The sequence below is a fragment of the Mobula birostris genome, chromosome 28 (genome assembly GCF_030028105.1).
Source record: "Mobula birostris isolate sMobBir1 chromosome 28, sMobBir1.hap1, whole genome shotgun sequence".
Classification (NCBI taxonomy): Eukaryota; Metazoa; Chordata; class Chondrichthyes; order Myliobatiformes; family Myliobatidae; genus Mobula; species Mobula birostris.
Genome location: NC_092397.1, coordinates 16,740,118 through 16,762,262, shown reverse-complemented (window position 1 = coordinate 16,762,262; position 22,145 = coordinate 16,740,118). Strand labels below are relative to the sequence as shown.

The following is a 22,145-nucleotide window of genomic DNA, read 5'->3' as shown; positions in this document are numbered from 1 at the left end:
TCTCCAAGTACCTTGAAACCTCATCCTTAGTAATAGACTTTAACACTTCCCCAACCACTGAGGTTGGGCTAACTGGTCTACAATTTCCTTCATTTTGCCTCCCTCCATTCTTAAAGAGTGGAGTGATATTTGCAATCTTCCAGTCCTCCGGGACCATGTCAGAATCAAGTGATTCTTTTTTTAATATAATTTTTATTGAGGTTTAAAGTGATTACATGGAGTGATTACATGGAAAGATAATGTCTACCCTCCCCCTCCCCTTAACCCTTCCCCCCGATATATACCCCTAGCTGAGAAAAAAAGAAAGAACTGCCTGGATATTGGAAGGTTTCCACATGCTCCATGGGATTCAAAATAAATTTAGTATATTTATTTATTACTTTCCCCAAGGGACCAATAACTTTATCATCGGAACAACTAAATATGCCATTCTATCTTCTGTAAATAAGGGCGCCAAATATTCAAAAATGTATCATATTTATCTCTTAAATTATAAGTAATTTTTTCAAGTGGAAGACAACTAGACATTTCATTGTTCCAACGATTCATACTTAAATACGAATCCAATTTCCAAGTAAGTGCTGTAGCCTTCTTGGCTACTGCCAATGCAATTTTTATGAATTCTTTCCGATATTTATTCAGTTTAAGTTTTGGTTTTTATCCCTTCAATATCACCTGATAGAAATAATACAGGGTTATGTGGAAAATGAGTTCCAGTAATTTGTTCCAATAAGACTCTTAAATTTATCCAAAAAGGTTGAATTTTAGAACAAGTAGAATGTAAGAAAGTATCAATTTCTTGATTACACCAAAAACATAAGTGATTCTTAAAAGATCATGACCAATGCACCTATTATCTCTTCAGCAACTTCTCTCAGGACTCTGGGATGTAGTCCATCTGGTCCAGGTGACTTATGCACTTTAAGACCTTTTTCCTTTGTAATAGTAATGGAACTCACTCCTGCTCCCTGACACTCACAGACCTCTGGCACACTGCTGGTGTCTTCCACAGTGAAGACTGATGCAAAGTACCCATTAAGTTCATCTGCCATTTCTTTGTCCCCCATTACTACCTCACCAGCATCAGTTTCCAGTGGTCCAATGTCAACTCTCACTTCCTTTTCACTCTGTATATAACTGAAAAAACTTTTAGTTTCCTGCTTTATATCATTGGCTAGTTTGCCCTCATGTTTCATCTTGTCCCTTCTTATAGCATTTTTTTTGGGCCTTCTGTTGGATTTTAAAAGCTTCCCCATCATCCAACTTTCCACTCACTTTTGCTACCTTATAAGCCTCTTCCTTGTCTTTTATGCAGTCCTTAACTTCCTTTGTCAGCCACGGTTGCCTACCCCTGCCATTTACAAACAACTTCTTCTGTGGGACATACCTATCTTGCACCTTGTGAACTACTCCCTGAAACTACAGCCATCTCTGCTCTGCCATCATCCCTGCCAGTGTCCTCCTCCAAACTACCTGGGCAAGCTCCTCTCTCGTGCCTCTGCAATTCCCTTTATTCCATTGTGATACTGGTACATGTGAGTTATGCTTTTCCCTCTCAAATTGCAGTATAAATTCAATCATATTATGATCACGGTCTCCTAAGGGTTCCTTTACATTAAGCTCCCTAATAAGATCTGGGTTATTACACAACACCCAGTCTAAGACAGCCTTTCCCTGTGTAGGCTTAAGCACAAGCTGCTCTAAAAAAGCCATCTCATAGGCACTTAACAAATTCCCTCTCTTGTGATCCAACACCACCCTAATTTTCCCAATCCTCTTACATATTGAAGACCCCATTAGAATTGTGACATTACCTTTATTACATGACTTTTCCAGATCCCTGTGCAATCTCAACTCCACATCTCGGCTACTCCCTCTGACTCCCTTCCCTGCCTTCCCCAGTGCTGCACATGTTGGAGACCAGAACCGTGAATGGTCTGACCCAGGGACACGGAGACTGGAACTGTGACAGTGTGGTCTGTCCCAGGGATATGGAGATTGGAACTGTGACAGTGTGGTCTGACCTGAGATATGGAGACTGGAACTGTGACAGTGTGGTCTGTCCCAGGGATATGGAGATTGGAACTGTGACAGTGTGGTCTGACCCAGGGACACGGAGACTGGAACTGTGACAGTGTAGTCTGACCCAGGGATATGGAGACTGGAACTGTGACAGTGTGGTCTGTCCCAGGGATATGGAGATTGGAACTGTGACAGTGTGGTCTGACCCAGGGACACGGAGACTGGAACTGTGACAGTGTGGTCTGACCCAGGGATATGGAGACCGGAACTGTCACAGTGTGGCCTGACCCAGGGATATGGAGATTCGAACTGTCACAGTGTGGTCTGACCCAGGGATATGGAGACTGGAACTGTGACAGTGTGGTCTAACACAGGGACACAGAGACCGGAACTGTGACAGTGTGGTCTGTCCCAGGGATATGGAGATTCGAACTGTCACAGTGTGGTCTGACCCAGGGATACGGAGACTGGAACTGTGCAGATTTTGGCTGATGAAGGGATATGGAAACCAGAACTGTGCACAGTGTGGTCTGACACAAGGATATGGAGACCATAATTGTACAGACAACACACACAAAATGCTGGTGTAACACAGCAGGCCAGGCAGCATCTATAGGAAGAAGTACAGTCAATGTTTCGGGTCGAGACCCTTCATCGGGATAATGGAAAAAAGAGATAGTAAGAGATTTGAAAGTGGGAGGGGGAGGGGGAGACCCAAAATGATAGGAGAAGACAGGAGTGGGAGGGATGAAGCCAAGAGCTGGGAAGTTGATTGGCAAAGGGGATACAGGGCTGGAGAAGGGGGAGTATCATGGGACGGGAGGCCTTGGAAGAAAGAAAGGGGGAGGGGAGCACCAGAGGAAGATGGAAAACAGGCAAGGAGTTATTGTGAGAGGGAAAGAGGGAGAAACAATAAATTAGGGATGGGGTAAGAAGGGGAGGAGGGGCATTAACAGAAGTTAGAGAAATTAATCTCTTACTAACTCTTCCTTCAGTTAGTCCTGATGAAGGGTCTCGGCCTGAAACGTCGACTGCACCTCTTCCTACAGATGCTGCCTGGCCTGCTGCGTTCACCAGCAACTTTGATGTGTGTTGCTTGAGTTTCCAGCATCTGCAGAATTCCTGTTGTTAGAGAAATCAATGTTCATGCCATCTGGTTGGAGGCTACCCAGATGGAATATAAGGTGTTGTTCTCCAACCTGAGTGTGGCTTCATCTTTACAGTAGAGGAGGCCGTGGATAGACATGTCAGAATGGGAATGGGACGTGGAATTAAAATGTGTGGCCACTGGGAGATCCTGCTTTCTCCGGCAGACAGAGCGTTGGTGTTCAGCAAAGCGGTCTCCCAGTCTGCATCGGGTCCCGCCAATATATAGAAGGCCGCATCGGGAGAATCGGGTTGTACAGAGTTTGGTCTGACCCAGGCCTACGGGGACCAGAACTGTACACGTTTTGGTCTGAGCTAGGGATACAGAGACCAGAACTGTGACAGTGTGGCCTGGCGCAGAGATACGGAGACCGGAAATGTGCAGTGTAGTCTGACTCCGATGGATCAGAGATTGGAACTGTCACAGTGTGGTCTGTCCCAGGGATATGGAGACCGGAACTGTCACAGTGTGGTCTGTCCCAGGGATATGGAGACCGGAACTGTCACAGTGTGGTCTGACCCAGGGATATGGAGATTGGAACTGTCACAGTGTGGTCTCACCCAGGGATACGGAGACTGGAACTGTCACAAGTGTGGTCTGACCCAGGGATATGGAGACTGGATCTGTCACAGTGTGGTCTGTCCCAGGGATACAGAGACTGGAACTGTCATAGTGTGGTCTGTCCCAGGGATATGGAGACTGGAACTGTGACAGTGTGGTCTGTCCCAGGGATATAGAGACCAAAACTGTGACAGTGTGGTCTGACCCAGGGATATGGAGACTGGATCTGTCACAGTGTGGTCTGTCCCAGGGATATGGAGACTGGAACTGTCACAGTGTGGTCTGACACAGGGATATGGAGATTCGAGCTGTCACAGTGTGGTCTGACCCAGGGATATGGAGACTGGAACTGTGACAGTGTGGTCTAACACAGGGATATGGAGACTGGAGCTGTGACAGTGTGGTCTGTCCCAGGGATACGGAGACTGGAACTGTGACAGTGTGGTCTGACCCAGGGATACGGAGACCGGAACTGTGACAGTGTGGTCTGACCCAGGGATATGGAGACCGGAACTGTCACAGTGTGGCCTGACTCAGGGATATGGAGACTGGAACTGTCACAGTGTGGTCTGTCCCAGGGATATGGAGACTGGAACTGTCACAGTGTGGTCTGACCCAGGGATACGGAGACCGGAACTGTCACAGTGTGGTCTGACCCAGGGATATGGAGACTGGAACTGCCACAGTGTGGTCTGTCCCAGGGATATGGAGACTGGAACTGTCACAGTGTGGTCTGACCCAGGGATACGGAGACCGGAACTGTCACAGTGTGGTCTGACCCAGGGATATGGAGACTGGAAATGTCACAGTGTGGCCTGACCCAGGGGTATGGAGACTGGAACTGTCACAGTGTGGTCTGTCCCAGGGATACGGAGACTGGAACTGTCATAGTGTGGTCTGTCCCAGGGATATGGAGAATGGAACTGTCACAGTGTGGTCTGTCCCAGGGATATGGAGACCAAAACTGTGACAGTGTGGTCTGACCCAGGGATATGGAGACTGGAACTGTGACAGTGTGGTCTGTCCCAGGGATATGGAGACTGGAACTGTGACAGTGTGGTCTGACCCAGGGATATGGAGACCGGAACTGTCACAGTGTGGCCTGACCCAGGGATATGGAGACTGGAACTGTCACAGTGTGTTCTGTCCCAGGGATATGGAGACTGGAACTGTCACAGTGTGGTCTGACCCAGAGATACGGAGACCGGAACTGTCACAGTGTGGTCTGACCCAGGGATATGGAGACTGGAAATGTCACAGTGTGGCCTGACCCAGGGGTATGGAGACTGGAACTGTCACAGTGTGGTCTGTCCCAGGGATACAGAGACTGGAACTGTCATAGTGTGGTCTGTCCCAGGGATATGGAGAATGGAACTGTCACAGTGTGGTCTGTCCCAGGGATATGGAGACCAAAACTGTGACAGTGTGGTCTGACCCAGGGATATGGAGACTGGAACTGTGACAGTGTGGTCTGTCCCAGGGATATGGAGACTGGAACTGTGACAGTGTGGTCTGACCCAGGGATATGGAGACCGGAACTGTCACAGTGTGGCCTGACCCAGGGATATGGAGACTGGAACTGTCACAGTGTGGTCTGTCCCAGGGATATGGAGACTGGAACTGTCACAGTGTGGTCTGACCCAGAGATACGGAGACCGGAACTGTCACAGTGTGGTCTGACCCAGGGATATGGAGACTGGAACTGTCACAGTGTGGTCTGTCCCAGGGATATGGAGACTGGAACTGTCACAGTGTGGTCTGACCCAGGGATACGGAGACTGGAACTGTCACAGTGTGGCCTGACCCAGGGATATGGAGACTGGATCTGTCACAGTGTGGCCTGACCCAGGGATACGGAGACTGGAACTGTGACAGTGTGGCCTGACCTAGGAATATGGAGACTGGAACTGTCACAGTGTGGCCTGACCCCCGTGGATCGGAGGTCAGAACTGTGAACAGTTTCATCTGACCTTGGAACCGTGTGCGGTGCTCCTAGTCTGGTCCAACCCAGGCAGATGAAGGCTCGAAGCATGCAGCGTGATTCCGGACTGATCTCGGGACGGGAGGGAAGCGTGGGTCTAGAAACTCCCGCCCTAGTGGGCGGTGGAGGTGTTATACCCATTTTGGGGGGGGGAGGCATTTGCAGGGGTACAGACCCAGAGATGGAAGATAGGGTTCGCTACATGCCTTAGGATGGGCGGAATGGCCTTTCTCCCTACGAAGTTTATAGAGCAGAAGGACCAGGGTTGCTCGCCTCTTATATAAATGTTGCAGTTTTAATATGGGGGAAGGCCTTAACTTAATGGGCTTCCTGCGTGGCCTCTTCCCATATCTCCCTCTGTTCCCCCCCGTACACTTCAGACCCCGGACTCTCCGTCCCAACCCCCTGTCTCCCATAGCAGGCCCGGCACCCAGTGGGTTAAATGCTCGCGAAAGAGTTAACGGCGCTCAATTGGTGACCCGGGAGAGTCCACGGGAGGGGAGAGGGGGCGAACACACACCGAGCTTTCTTATTGAACGGGTGGTGGGGGCGTGCTGCTCTCTGGGCTGCGACGGGACGAGACTCCCCGGAGAAGGTCCATGGATCATAGGCCGTTTAAAGAGAGGCGCGGCGCGGGTGAGCTATTTGTCAAACTCAGACGCCGGGCGAAGAGTTCTTGGCCCGTTGTAGCCGTAGACACACACCTGGATATTAAACTGTCCGGACCCATCACCTTCCGTACTCTTCCCGTGTAATGCTATACCAGTAAAACCCAACGCGGAAGCTTATTCTTATTTTTTAAAAATTCATTCCTTGCTAAGTTTAATGTTTATATTCTTTCCCCCGCGACCTTTAAGATGTGAGGAAGGCCGAAGCGGACAGCATCCGCAACAGGTTCCCGAACAAGCTGCCGGTGAGAACTCCCTCCCGTGTGCGGGGAGGGGCGAGGGTCGAGTTGGGGGGAATTGTCTGTACGCGTGTTTTTTTTTGCAGAAACATAGAAAACCTACAGCACAATACAGGCCCTTCGGCCCACAAAGTTGTGCCGAACATGTCCCTACCTTAGAAATTACCAGGCTTACCCACAGCCCTCTATTTTTCCAAGCTCCATGTACCTATCTAAATGTCTCTTAAAAGACCCCATCGTATCCGCCTCCATCACCGTTGCCGGCAACCCATTCCACACACTCACCACTCTCTGAGTAAAAAACTTACCCCTGACATCTCCTCTCTACCTATTCCCCAGCACCTTAAACCTGTGCCCTCTTGTGGCAACCATTTCAGCCCTGGGAAAAAGTTTCTGACTATCCACACGATCAATGCCTCTCATCATCTTATACACCTCTATCAGGTCACCTCTCAACCTCCGAGGACAAAAGTCCGAGTTCACTCAACCTATTCTCATAAGGCATGCTCCCCAATCCAGGCAACATTTTGGGGGTGGATTTGAGTGTTTTTTTTTCCCCCAGAAACATCCCGGGACATAGGTTTCCATCCCAGAGAAGGGTAGGAACGCTCTTGGACCAGCCCGGCGCGGGTAGGTGTGTTCTCCCAACGGAGAAACCATGTGAATTTACACTGCCATTTTGTCTCATATCCTCCCATGTAGGTGATAGTGGAACGCTACGCCAAGGAGCGCTCGCTGCCCCAGCTGGACAGGTCCAAGTACCTGGTGCCCCTAGAGCTCAGCATGTGCCAGTTCACCATTATCATCAGGTGAGCTTCCACCCCACCTCCCTTTGATTCTCCTGCCTTCAGAGGCAGCAAGTTCAAAGTAAATGTGAGTATCGAAGAGTGTGTATGTCAGCTGAGGTTCACTTTCCTGCGGGCATCCTCAGCAAATCTATAGAATAGTAACTGTAAACAGGATCAGTGAAAGATCAACCAGAGTGCAGAAGACAACAAAATGTGTAAATACAGATATAAATGTTGTTCGTCCATCGTTGATGTCGATGAGGACCTCGACACCATTATGATGGTGTCGAGACTGGCGCGTGATTTGGATTTAAGTGAGGGAGAGTTGTGCAGCGTCAGCCTCACTCTCTCTTCCCAATTCCCATCTGGATCCAGTGGCAAGACAGAGTCTAGACGGCTGGAGATGGGACTAGGCGCAGTGGATGACCAGGACGTCTTCTGTGTCTTGTCCTGCTCTACACGTTCCACGACGCTTGCAGAGACCGCCTTCTTGACCGTTGGACCTTCCATGGGTCTGGTCCGCTCAATCCGCCGGAGTCCGTCTCCACATGCTGGGATAGACAACTCCCTATCTCACCGAGGGTTTGAGACCCTCACCTGGTTTAGCTGGCTTGTCGAAGCCGATGCCCGGGGTGTGGCCGCTGTTGCATGCAAACAGCTACAGGGAGCCGCAGGTGAGAGCTGAGTGCCAGGTGGGGACCAAAGGTGGACTAACCGCCTTGAAAAGGACGTGACATGTTCCCCCACCAGAGGTGCTACCCCTCCCTGACACCCCATATACCCCACAAATATAAATAAATAGCAATAAATAATGAGAACATGAGATAAAGAGTCCTTAAAGTGAGATTATCGGTTGTGGGAACATCTCAATGGATGGGCAAGTGAGTGCAGTTATCCCCTTTTGTTCGGGAGCCAGATGGTTGAGGGGTAGTAACTGTTCCTGAACCTGGTAGTGCGAATCCTGAGGTTCTTGTACCTTCTACCTGATGGCAGCAGCGAGAAGAGAGCACGGCCTGGGTGGTGGGGGTCTCTGATGAAGGATGCTGTTTTCCTGTGACACCGCTCCGTGTAGATGTGCTCAATGGCTGGGCAGGCTTTACCTGTGCACTGATGTTTTTGGAAACCAGGGAGCCAGTCCCTGATGATCGGCTTCTGCCAAGGAGTTGGGCTTGCGGCTGGTCACTACAGGCCATTTGGCCCCACACATTCATTAGGCCACCAGAGTCATTTATTATTATCGATATACAGTGCCTAAAGAAAGTATTCACCCCACCCCCGGAAGTTTTCATACTTTATTGTTTTACAACATTGAATCACTGTGGATTTAATTTGGCTTTTTTTGACACTGATCAACAGAAAAAGACACTTCTGTGTCTAAGTAAAACCAGATCTCTACAAAGTGATCTAAATTAATTACAAATATAAAACACAAGTATTCACCCCCCCCCACCCGCCTTAATATAACACACCTAGTCATCACTGGTGTAGCCAATTGGTTTAAGAAATCACATAATTAGTTAAATGGAGATCTCTTTTTGGAGACCTGTGTGCAGTCAAGGTGTTTCGATTGATTGTAGCAAAAGACACACCCGCATCTGGAAGGATTCAACTGCTGGTGAGTCAGTATCCTGGCAAAAACTACACCATGAAGACAAAAGAACACTCCAAGCAACTCTGCGAAAAGGTTATTGAAAGGCACAAGTCAGGAGATGGATACAAGAAAATTTCCAAGTCACTAAATATCTCTTGGAGTGCAGTTAAGTCAATCATCAAGAAATGGAAAGAATATGGCACGGCTGTAAATCTGCCTGGAGCAGGCCGTCCTCAAAAACTGGGTGACCGAGATGTTTGAAGCAACCCCACAAAATGCTGGCGGGACTCAGTAGGTCAGGCAGCATCTACGGAGAGGAATAAACAGTTGATGTTTTGGGCCAAGACCCTTCATCAGGACTGAGAAGGAAGGGGGCGGAAGCCAGAATAAAAAGGTGGGGGAGGAAGGGAAGGAGGCTAGCTGGAAGGTGTTCGGAAAGCCAGGTGGGTGGGACAGGTAAACGGTTGGAGGTGAAGCAGTGTAGGCCGTATCTCGGGTAATGATGAGTTTGAGTACAGAGAGGAAATTAAGAACCTGGTGGCATGGTGCGAAGACAACAACCTATCCCTCAACGTCAGCAAGACGAAGAAATTGGTTGACTTCAGAAGGAGTAGCGGACCGTATGACCCCATTTACATCGGTGGTGCGCAAGTGGAACAGGTCAAAAGCTTTAAGTTCCTCGGGGTCAATATCGCAAATGACCTGACTTGGTCCAGCCAAGCAGAGTCCACTGCCAAGAAGGCCCACCAGCGCGTTTACTTCCTGAGAAAACTAAAGAAATTTGGCCTGTCCCCTAAAACCCTCACTAATTTTTATAGATGCACCGTGGAAAGCATTCTTCTAGGGTGCATCACAACCTGGTATGGAAGTTGTCCTGTCCAAGACCAGAAGAAGCTGCAGAAGATCGTGAACACGACGCAGCACATGACACAAACCAATCTTCCGTCCTCGGACTCACTTTACACCGCACGCTGTCAGAGCAGTGCTGCCAGGATAATCAAGGACACGACCCACCCAGCCAACACACTTTTCATCCCTCTTCCCTCCGGGAGAAGGCTCGGGAGCTTGAAGACTCGTACGGCCAGATTTGGAAACAGCTTCTTTCCAACTGTGATAAGACTGCTGAACGGATCCTGACCCGGATCTGGGCCATACCGTCCAAATACCTGGACCTGCCTCTCGGTTTTTTTGCACTACCTTACTTCCCATTTTTCTATTTTCTATTTATGATTTATAATTTAAATTTTTACTATATTTACTATTGAATTGTGCTCCAGGGTGCGGGAAGTGCAGAATCAAATATCGCTGTGATGATTGTATGCTCTGGTATCAATTGTTTGGTGACAATAAAGTATTAAAGTAAAGTAAAATCAATTGGACTTGCTGTGTTGTCTAGTGGACGTTTCACCACTCGTCTGAGAGGCTTCTTCAGTTCTGATCCATGGCGGGTCATTTTCCGGCTTATAAACTCTGAGAGTTGTTTAAAGGTAGAGCAATCACATGGTGTCGTTAAGAGTCTAGAGAGGGCCATTGGTATTTGTATGAATGGAGCTGTGAACTGTTGTGGAGACGCCGGGGTAGAGATGTTGGGATTGCATTATAGGCTGGTAGGTGGTGTCGGACCCCACTCCCTCTGTTCAGGGATGGGTTTTCCAGTTCGACAAAGATGGCTTCTGTAACCCCTCTTTCAAACCACCTGTCCTCCCTGTCCAAAATTGTGCTCATTGTTGTCATCAAAGGAGTGTCCCTTGTCCTTTAGGTGTAGATATACAGCCGGGTCCTGACCTGAGGCGTTGACCCTCCTGTGCTGGGCCTTCCATTTGTGAAGTGGTTTTGTCTCGCCGATATACAGATCTGTGCAGTTCTGATTGAATTGGATAGCTTGTACAACGTTGCTCCGTTTACGATTGGGTGTAGGATCCCTGGGTTGGACGAGTTTCTGCCGGAGTATGAGGAGGGGAAAAAAAACACAGGGATTTGCTGTTTGCTGAAGATCCCCTGAGCTTCTATGAACCTCCAGCTACAGAGGGGATGATTGTTCTTCCCTCTGTTGGGCTGACATCCCTGCTGGTTTTTGTTGCTGTCTCGACGAAGGCCCAGTCAGGGTAACTGCAAGCTTTCAAGGCTTCCCTCAAATTCTTGCGCCCCTTGTTGGTGGGCGCAGTGATAAACCCCAACTAATGGGTGATGAGAGTCAAAGCCTAATGGCCCCCTTATTACCTCTACGACTCTTAATGACCCTCGTGTGATTGCTGTAACTTTCAACAACTCAGAGTTTACAAGCCGGGAAACTGCCCACCATGGATCAGAAATGTGATGAGTGGTGAAACGTCTTCTAGGCAACACAGCGAGTCCAGTTGTCTTGATTTACTGCTTGAGTTACAATGACCTGGCTGACTGAGACCCTTCACAGACGTACGACTGGAGAAGGAGGAATCTGATAGGAGAGGAGAGTGGACCGTAGGAGAAAGGGACCCAGGGGAAGGGTCTGGGCAGGGGAGAAGGGGTAAAGGGCCAGAGTGGGGAATAGCGAAGAAGGGAGGGGGGAGGGATTTTGTTTTAACTGGAAGGTGAAGTTTATATTCATGCAATGGGTTGGAGGCTACCCAGATGGAATGAGGTGTGCTCCAGGTCACCTGAGAGGAGGCTATGGACACCATCCGCCTCGTGGTGTGAATATCTGTGGAGAAGACCTTCTCTTCCCTCCTCCCCTGATACCTTTCAAATGCTGTGTCACAACCCCTATGCCGCCTTGGTTTTGGATACCACAGCATGGTGATGTTTCTTGGTAGAGCTACTGGGACTTGATGTTTCAATCCCCATGGTAAGTTGGCACTCTCGATGTTGGCAGTGGGCTTGGAGTGGGGACAAGGAGGGAGACTCTGCCTCTGTACCGCTATCTACCTCTGAAAATTAACCCCTCTCCCTATAAACCCACTCGAAGATTCAGCCTTTTTTCCCCTGATCTTTCCCTCCCTACCTCCATACCTTAAATGTCAGATGTATAGAAACAAGCCCTTCAGCCAATGAGAAATGCTCATCTTTTTGCCCAGTTATATTAGCCTCATTTAGTGGCCGTGGATCTCTATTCTCCTATATTGGGTCAGTATTCTCGGAGGGCCTTTTATCCCCCACCGTCCTCAGTTTTTGTATAGCCGTCATTTTCCTTTTATAAACTGACCCTTGAAATCCAGGGCTGCACAGGCCTGCTCTCCTCCCCTTTCACCTTTATGGGGAACGTTAGCCCTGAACGCTCTCCTGAATGATGTGGGTCGGCCTGGGTTTTCCCCAGCGTCTTGCTGTGTTGAAATTGGCTCGCTTCTATCCCAGGACTGTCCCTGTCTTGTTCCAGAATTACAGAACATAAGATCACAGTACAGGCCCTTCAGTCCATCGTGTTGTGCCAACTTCTTAACCTATCAAAGATTAACCTAACCCTTCCCTCCTACAAAGCCCTCCGTTTTTCTATCATCTATGTGTTAAGACTTTTTAAAATGCCCCTAATGTATCTGCCTCTACCACCACCCCTGGCAGTGTGTTCCATGCACCTACTGTTGTGTTTTTTTTTAAAAAAAAAAAACACCTTTGCTCCTACTTCACTCAATTTATCCTCATAAGACATGCTCTCTAATACAGGCAGCATCCCGGTGAATCTCCTCTGCACCCTCTCCATGTCCTTCCTATAATGAGGCGACCAGAACTGAATACCATATTCCACTTGAGATTTAACCAGTGTTTTATAGAGCTGCAACATTACCTCACAGATCTTGAACTCAACCCCCTGTTTTTTTTTTTTTAATCATAGGAGCAGAAATAGGCCATTCAGCCCATTGAGTCTGCTCTGGAATTCCATCATAGAAACACAGAAAACCTACAGCACAATACAGGCCCTTCGGCCCACAAAGCTGTGCCGAACATGTCCTTACCTTAGAACTACCTAGGCTTTACCCATAGCCCTCTATTTTTCTAAGCTCCATGTGTCCATCCAGGAGTCTCTTAAAAGACTCTATCATATCCACCTCCACCACCACCGCCGGCAGCCCATTCTACGCACTCACCACTCTCTGTGTGGGGAAAAAAAAACTTACCCCTGACATCTCCTCTGTACTTACTTCCAAGCACCTTAAAACTATGCCCTCTCATGCTAGCCATTTCAGCCCTGGGAAAAAGTCTCTGACTATCCACACGATCAATGCCTCTCATCATCTTATACACCTCTATCAGGTCACCTCTCATCCTCTGTCAGTCCAAGGAGAAAAGGCCGAGTTCACAACCTATTCTCATAAGGCATGCTCCCCAATCCAGGCAACATCCTTGTAAATCTCCTCTGCACCATTCCTATGGTTTCCACGTCCTCTCTATAGTGAGGCAACCAGAATTGAGTACAGTACTCCAAGTGGGGTCTGACCAGGGTCCTATATAGCTGCAACATTACCTCTCGGCTCTTAAACTCAATCCCACGGTTGATGAAGGCCAATGCACCGTATGCCTTCTTAACCACAGAGCCAACCTGCGTAGCAGCTTTGAGTGTCCTATAGACTTGGACCCCAAGATCCCTCTGATCCTCCACACTGCCAAGGGATAGATATGATAGAAGTAGGAAAGTTGTTTCCTTTGGTAGGTGAGACTAGAACTAGGGGACATTGCCTCAAGATTCAGGGGAGAAGATTTAGGACGGAGATCAGAAACTGTTTTTCCCAGAGAGTGGTGAATCTGTGGAATTCTCTGCCCAGGGAAGCAGTTGAGGCTTCTTCACTAAATATATTTTAGATACAGTTAGATAGGTTTTTACATAGTAAGGAATTAAGGGTTATGGGGAAAAGGCAGGTAGATGGAGCTGAGTTTATGGACAGATCAGCCATGATCTTATTGAAAGGCGGGGCAGGCTCGACGTGTCGGATGGCCTACTCCTGCTCCTATTTCTTATGTTCTTATGTTTTGCCATTAATGCTATATTCTGCCATCATATTTGAACCACTTCACACTTATCTGGGTTGAACTCCATCTGCCACTTCTCAGCCCAGTTTTGCATCCTATTAATGTCCCACTTTGACCTCTGACAGCCCTCCACACTATCCACACACTCCTAACCTTTGTGTCATCAGCAAATTTACTAACCCATCCCTCCACTTCCTCATCCAAATCATTTATTAAAAAATCACAAAGAGTAGGGGTACCAGAACAGATCCCTGAGGCACACCACTGGTCACCGGCCTCCATGTAGAATATGACCCATCTACAACCACTCTCTGTCTTCTGTGGGCAAGCCAGTTCTGGATCTGCACAGCAAAGTCCCCTTGGATATCATGCCTCCTTACTTTCTCAATAAGCCTTGCATGGGGTACTTTATCAAATGCCTTGCTAAAATCCATATACACTACCTCTACGGCTCTACCTTCATCAATGTGTTTAGTCACATCCTCAGAAAATTCAATCAGGCTTGTAAGGCACAACCTGCCTTTGACAAAGCCATGCTGACTATTCCTAATCATATTATGCCTCTCCAAATGTTCATAAATCCTGCCTCTCAAGAGCTTCTCAACCACCAACTTACCAACCACTGAAGTAAGACTCACTACTCTATAATTTCCTGGGTTATCCCTACACCCTTTCATGAATAAGGGAACAACATCCGCAACCCTCTAATCCTCCAGAACCTCTCCTGTCCTCATTGATGATGCAAAGATCATCGCCAAAGGCTTAGCAATCTCCTCCCTCACTTCCCACAGTAGCCTGAGGTACATCCCGTCCAGTCACAGTGACTTATCCAACTTGATGCTTTCCAAAAGCTCCTGCTATCCTCTTCCTTAATATCTACATGCTCAAGCTTTTCAGTCCGCTGCAAGTCATCCCTACAATCACCAAGGTCCTTTTCCATAGTGAATACTGAAGCAAAGTATTAATTAAGTATCTCTGCCATCTCCGGTTCCATACACACTTTTCCACTGTCACACTTGATTGGTCCTATCCTCTCACATCTTATCCTCTTGCTCTTCACATACTTGTAGAATGCCTTGGGGTTTTCCTTAATCCTGCTCGCCAAGGCCTTCTCATGGCCCCTTCTGGCTCTCCTAATTTCATTCTTAAGCTCCTTCCTGCTAGCCTTATAATCTTCTAGATCTCTATCATTACCTAGGTCTTTGAACCTTCCGTAAGCTCTTCTTTTCTTCTTGACTAGATTTTCAACAGCTTTTGTACACCACGGTTCCTGTACCCTACCACCCTTTCACTGTCTCATTGGAACGTACCTATGCAGAACCCCACGCAAATATCCCCTGAACATTTGCCACATTTCTTCTGTACGTTTCCCTGAGAACATCTGTTTCCAATTTATGCTTCCAAGTTCCTGCCTGATAGCCTCATATTTCTCCTTACTCCAATTAAATTCTTTCCTATCTTGTCTGTTCCTATCCCTCTCCAATGCTATGGTAAGGGAGGTAGAATTGTGATCACTATCTCCAAAATGCTCTCCCACTGGGAGACCTGACGCCTGACCAGTTTCATTTCCCAATACCAGATCAAGTTCAGCCTCTCCTCTTGTAGGCTTATCTACATATTGTGTCAAGAAACCTTCCTGAACGCACCTAACAAACTCCACCCCATCTAAACCTCTCATTGGTGATGCCAATCAATATTTGGGAAATTAAAATCTCCCATCACAACAACTCTGTTGTTATTACACCTTTCCAGAATCTGTCTCCCTATCTGCTCCTCGATGTCCCTGTTACTATTGGGTGGTCTATAAGAAATACCCAGTAGAGTTATTAACCCCTTCCTGTTCCTAACTTCCACCCACAGAGACTCCGTAGACAATCGCTCTGTGACGTCCACCTTTTCTGCAGCTGTTTCACTATCTCTGATCAACAGTGCCACACCCCACTTCTTTTGCTTCCCTCCCTGTCCTTTCTGAAACATCTAAAGCCTGGCACTTGAAGTAACCATTCCTGCACCTGCACCATCCAAGTCTCTGTAATGGCCACAACATCATAGCTCCAAGTACTGATCCATGCTCTAAGCTCATCTGCTTTATTCATAATACTCCTTGCATTAAAATGGACACATCTCAAACCACCAGCTTGAGCGCGTCCCTTCTCTATCACCTGCCTATCCTCCCTTTCACACTGTCTCCAAACTTTCTCTATTTGTGAGCCAACCTCCCCTTCCTACATCTCTTCAGTTCGGTTCCTACGCACCAGTAATTCTAGTTTAAACTCTCCCCAATATCCTCTGCAAACCTCCCCGCCAGGATATTGGTCCCCCTCAGATTCAAGTGCAACCTGTCCTTTTTGTACAGGTCACACCTGCCTCAGAAGAGGTCCCAATAATCCAGAAATCTTAATCCTTGCCCCCTGCTCCAATCTCCCAACCATGCATTTATCCTCCACCTCATTCTATTCCTATACTCACTGTCACGTGGCAAAGGCAGTAATCCCGAGATTACTATCTTTGCGGTCCTGCTGCTCAACTTCCTTCCTAACTCCCTGTAGTCTGCTTTCAGGACCTCCTCCCTTTTCCTACCTATGTCGTTGGTACCAATATGTACCACGACCTCTGGTTGTTCTCCTTCCCACTTCAGGATATTGTGGACGTGATCAGAAACATCCCGGACCCTGGCACCTGGGAGGCAAAGTACCATCCACGTTTCTTTCCTGCGTCCACAGAATCACCTGTTTGACCCCCTAACTATAGAGTCTCCTATCACTGCTGCCATCCTCTTCCTTTCCCTGCCCTTCTGAGCCACAAAGCCAGACTCTGCCAGAGGCACAGCCACTGTTGCTTCCCCCAGGTAGGCTGTCCCCCCCAAGAGTACTCAAACAGGAGTACTTATTGTTAAGGGGGGCAGCTACTGGGGAACTCTCTAGCATCTGCCTCTTGCCCTTCCCTCTCCCAACTGTTACTAACTTATCTGTCTCCCCAGGCCCCAGTGTGACTACTTGCCTATAGCTCCTTTCTGTCACCTCCTCACTCTCTCTGACCAGACGACGGTCATCGAGCTGCATCTCCAGTTCCCTAACGAGGAGCTGCAGCTCGACGCACCTGGTGCAGATGTGGCCGTCCGGGAAGCTGGGATTCTGCAGGACCTCCCACATGACACCGAGCACAGAAAACCGGCCTCACACACATACTTTCTGTCTGTATTCTACACAGATAACCTACCTGGCCTCGACCCATTATTGCCTAAGCCCCATTGAGCCAAAGCCTTCCTACTCTGACACCCGCTCTGTAAAGCAGTCTTCTTTTTAAACTCTTCCCACTGCTCTCACTGGCCGACCTCCATGCACTGATCCCAGATCTCACTCAACCCCATACACCTGCCTTCACGCCATATCCTTTGTTGCCCTGATTGATCAGAAACTATCAATTTCCACCTTAAATACACCCACGGACTTGGCCTCCACTGCAGTCTGTGGCAGAGCATTCCACAGATTCCCTACTCTCTGGATTTAAAAAAAAAACATCCTCCTTACTCCTGTTCTTAAAAAGTTAGTCCTCAATTTTGAGGCTGTGCCCTCTAGTTTTGGAACCCCCATCATAGGAAACATCCTCTCCCCATCCACCCTATCCAGTCCTTTCAGCATTCAATAGATTTAAATGAGATCCCCCTCCGCATTCTTCTAAATTCCAGTGAGTACAGGCCCAAAGCTGCCATACATTCCTCATATGTTAACCCCTTCATTCCCAGAATCATCTTCGTGAACCTCCTCTGGACTTTTTCTAATGACAACACATTCTTTGAGATAAGGGGTCCAAAACTGTTGACAATACTCCAAGTGTGGCCTGACTAGTGTCTTATAAAGCCTCATCATTATCTCCTTGTTTTTATATTCTATTCCCCTTGAAATATATGTCAACATTGCATTTGCCTTCTTTACCACAGACTCAGCCTGTAAATTAACCTTCTGGGAGTCTTGCATGAGGACTCCTAAGTGCCTCTGCACCTCTGATGTTTGAATCTTCTCCCCATTTAGATAATAGTCCACACTATTGTTCCTTTTACCAAAATGCATTATGATGCATTTCCTGATGCTGTATTCCATCCAAGTGTGAGGTGGTTCATTTTGGTAGATCAAATATGATGGCAGAATATAGTATTAATGGTAAGACTCTTGGCAGTCTGGAGGATCAGAAGGATCTTCAGATCTGAGTTCATAGGACACTCAAAGCTGCTGCGCAGGTTGACTCTGTAGTTAAGAAAGCATACAGTGCAGTGGCCTTCATCAATCGTGGGATTGAGTTTAAAAGCCGAGAGGTAATGTTGCAGCTACATAGGGCCCTGGTCAGACCCCACTTGGAGTACTGTGCTCAGTTCTGGTCGCCTCACTACAGGAAGGATGTGGAAACCATAGAAAGGGTGCAGAGGAGATTTACAAGGATGTTGCCTGGATTGGGGAGCATGTCTTATGAGAATAGGTTCAGTGAACTCAGCCTTTTCTCCTTGGAGCGACGGAGGATGAAAGGTGACCTGATAGAGGTGTATAAGATGATGAGAGGCATTGACCGTGTGGATAGTCAGAGGCTTTTTCCCAGGGCTGAAATGGCTAGGACGAGAGGGCACAGTTTTAAGGTGCTTGGAAGAAGGTACAGAGGAGATGACAGGGGTAAGTTTTTTACGCAGACAGTGGCCAGTGCGTGGTAGTGGAAGCGGATACGATAGGGTCTTTTAAGAGACTCCTGGACAGGTACATGGAGCTCAGAGAAATAGAGGGCTGTGGGCAGGTAATTTCTAAGGTAAGAACATGTTCAGCACAGCTTTGTGGGCCGAAGGGCCTGTATTGTGCTGTAGGTTTTCTACGTTTCTATCTCCCACTTATTTTGCCCATTATCTAATGAAAGCCAACACTCCATAAGCCACATGCAAAATGCGAGAAGAATTTGGGTCGAGATCTTTCATCAAGACTGGAAAGGGAGGGGACAGAAGCCAGAATAAGGTGGAGGGAGGGGAGCTGGCAGGTGATGGATGAGAGGGAATGTGGGTGGGGAGGGACGTATGACGTGAGAGGTGATAGATAAAGGGTTTTGGCCTAGAACAGAGACTCCATTTATATTGACCTGCTGAGTTCCTCTAGTACTGTGTGTATGTGTGTTGCTCTGGGTTTCCAGCTTCTCTTGATTATGATGACCCGCCTTAACTTGCCTGTCAACTTTGAAGACGCGGACCCTAAGGTCCCTTTGATTTCTGTAAACAATAACACTGTTCCCACCTGGTTACAAACTAGAACGGGCAGGTTAAGACTGCGGATTAGTTTTTATTTACAAGTTACAATACAAAGCCTGGACACCGTTAGTGCAAGTGATGGAGATGGTTCCCGACGGGTTAGACTGCATCTCATTGGTGGACGAGTGTTGGGACTCTTGGTTGATCCATTTGCAAACCCTCATAATGAAATCTATCATTAAAGTCTGAAAGTTGCCTGTCTTTTTTTTGTCAAAACTGTTAGTGAGGCATGCGAGATGGGAATCTGGCACCTTCTAAGATGAGTTAGTACATTTGCCATTTAATTATGAGACCTTGGTCAAACTCCACCCCCCACCCTGCCCACTCATGAATTGTGTTGGTCCCACCCTCGCTCAGGAATCGAATGGCGCTCTCCTCCAAGCAAGCCTTCTACCTGATGGTGCACAACCAGAGCGTGGCCAGCACGTCCCTGACCATGGCGGAGATCTACGAGGAGTTCAAGGAGGAGGACGGCTTCCTCTACGTGACCTACGCCTCGCAGGAGATGTTCGGCAGCCTGGGCCTGACGGGGAGGACGAGTCCCTCGGGCTGAGGGGTGTTAACCCGGCTGCTGCCTCTCTGTGGCAAGGCTTTTATTGTATTTTCTTCCCTTGGAGATGCTCGCTCTTGCTGTCCACTAATATCTTCCCCGGAGGTATTAAACGTGCACTTAAATCTCTTTTGATGGTGATGCTCTCTGTATTGCTTGTGAATGGATGGTGAAACTCATTAATGTGTATTTAACCCCCACCCCTGCTCCAGAGCAAAAGCCCTGTTTTCCCTGTGGTTGAACCCATGAAGTTTGTGCTTGTTGGTAGTTCAGGGCTGTCCTGTACGCTTGGACAAGGGTGGTCCGGTCCACAGAGAGGTTGAGGTCTCTGGGGGTGGGGGAAGAGTGCAGCCCGCACATGATGTGGCAGTGGTTCCCTGTAAGGGTGCTTTCTGTGGTAAGGCGTTCGGTGTGAAGCAGAGAAGAAAACCCTGCTGTGTTCTGACTGGGTTTTTAACCAGCCCCTTCGCGTGTGAGCTCTCGGTGGAAGCTGGGGATTTCAGCGCTGTCGGCCAGAAGCCTGATTGTGTTGGTCCTGCAGAAGGAGTGGCACTCCCTCCTCGCCGGGGGTTACGCAGAGAGTGGAGCTCCCTCTACAGTACCATCTCACACTGCCAGGGCGTGTGTGTCCACATAGCGTTTCGCCATTCTTCACCTGCGCCGGGCTGGAGTTGATTGATGCGGCAGGGTGGGAAGGCAGGATAGGAGCCTGGACCACCATGTCACAGTGGAAGAGATCTTTCCCGCTGAGATTGCTCACTGTCCCTGTGTTGGGACCTCTTTTAACCAGGGTGGGGGGGGGCGGTGAGGGTGGCTTAAGGCCACATAATGCATGGAGGCTGTTTTAATGGGACTGGGGAGGGGAGAGAGAGAATTTGTTCCCAGACTAATGTGGGTAAACAGGACAGGTCAGGGTGGTGGGTCACTGAGTGACACTGCCAGGAGGAGGGTGGGGACAATATTATCTCCCCCCCCCCACCCCGTCAGCGAAGAATGAACAGCAGAGCCTGATTGTATTGTCACCGACACCCCAGCCTCCAAGTCCCACGACAGGCTGTTCTGCCAGTCACATTAGTCCCGATCGTGGCCCCCGCCCGCTCTCAAGTCCATGCGTTTCATGCTTCTGTTGGCCTGGAGTCCCACCCGGCACCTGGCGCTACTGGAGGAACTGCTGGGCGGCCTCGGTCATGGCTGACGGCCGCCTGCTCGAGGGAGTGCTCGATTCTTCCGCCGAGCGATCAAACACTGAAACGCGGAAACAAAAGCAGGTGGATTAGTGCACTGGGAATTTACCCTCACCTTCACGGCTGTCCCCACACGTCAGGCTCCTATCTGCCAGGCAGGGTAGCAATTAAAGTAATCCAGAAACACACACTGGTCTTGGTAACAGTGACTGTGAAATGACCACAAACCAGGACAGAACCCTGTACGGGAGACCGCTCTCCTTCCCACCCATCCAGTCTGATCCCACACCCAAAGGGAAGCTGCCTCGATCCCCTCTGACTTCGGGGAGTAAGCACAAAACAGCAGCTACTGGCGGGTCGGGCAGCATCGGTGGGGGGGACTGGACAGTCGATACTTTGTGCCGACCCTTCATCCGGAGTGGGTGGAGGGGCGAGGCGACGCGGAGGCCGAGGCCAGAACAGCACTTGCATTCCTCCTTGGCGCTGCTCGCTCCGGGGCGCGCGGCCGCACACTGCGTGGCCGCGCAGCTGGAACTTTCTTCCGTATCATCTTTCATTTAAGTGCAGTTTTCAGGCCACGTCAAAATAATTCCCTGCTCAGAGGCCTGGTTGGTCCGCGCTGCTGTTTTTTTAGAAAAAACACGGAACGGGAGGGAACATTGTTCCCTGGTCATCTCCCTTCACCGGTTCAGGTGAAGGGAGTCGAGCCAACGACGTTGACTACCCATTTTCCGTCACGGATGCTGCCTGTCCGGCTGAGTTCCTCCTGCAGTGTGCCTATCGATCCAGATTCTGGAATCTGCAGCCCTGTGCCTCTTCGGGGGCCGGTGCAGGTAATGGGTGATTGATAACAGAGGCCAGACTGAGGTTGGAGGAGCAATACCTCCTACCCCATCTGGGTAGCCTCCAGCCTGACGGCATGAACCTCCATTCCCTCCAACTTCTGGCAATTTCTCTCCCCTCCATTGCTCGTTCCGGTTTTGCTCTCACCTCTCCTCTCCTGCCCATCAGCTCCCTCTGGTTCCCCTCCTTCGTTTTCTCCGGTGGTCCACTCTCTTCTTCCGTCAGACCCCCCCTGAGCGTTGCACAACATGGAATCAGGCCCTTTGGCCCAACTGGTCCATGCTGACCCAGATGCCAGTCGCCTTTACCCACCATTGGCCTGTATCCCTCTGAAGCTTCCCCATGTCCAAGTATG

General features: G+C 48.9%; 2 protein-coding genes across 10 annotated transcripts in view; one reads left to right on the top strand and one right to left on the bottom strand.

Moving 5' to 3' along the window:
• The first annotated feature begins 6,122 nt into the window (after nt 1-6,122).
• LOC140189341 (microtubule-associated protein 1 light chain 3 gamma-like) lies at nt 6,123-19,939 on the top strand. Its single transcript, XM_072246087.1, has 4 exons — nt 6,123-6,347; nt 6,569-6,624; nt 7,321-7,427; nt 19,571-19,939. The coding sequence occupies exons 1-4, from the start codon at nt 6,311-6,313 to the stop codon at nt 19,764-19,766; spliced, it is 396 nt and encodes a 131-aa protein (XP_072102188.1). The 5' UTR covers nt 6,123-6,310; the 3' UTR covers nt 19,767-19,939.
• The window catches only part of LOC140189340 (seipin-like), an 81,964-nt gene continuing 79,043 nt past the window's right edge, over nt 19,225-22,145 (bottom strand). For all 9 annotated transcript variants that reach the window (XM_072246077.1, XM_072246082.1, XM_072246081.1 and 6 more), the window contains one exon: nt 19,225-21,008. In XM_072246077.1, the coding sequence (XP_072102178.1) occupies nt 20,920-21,008 (89 nt within the window). In that variant the 3' untranslated portion in view covers nt 19,225-20,919. The remainder of the gene's footprint in view (nt 21,009-22,145) is intronic.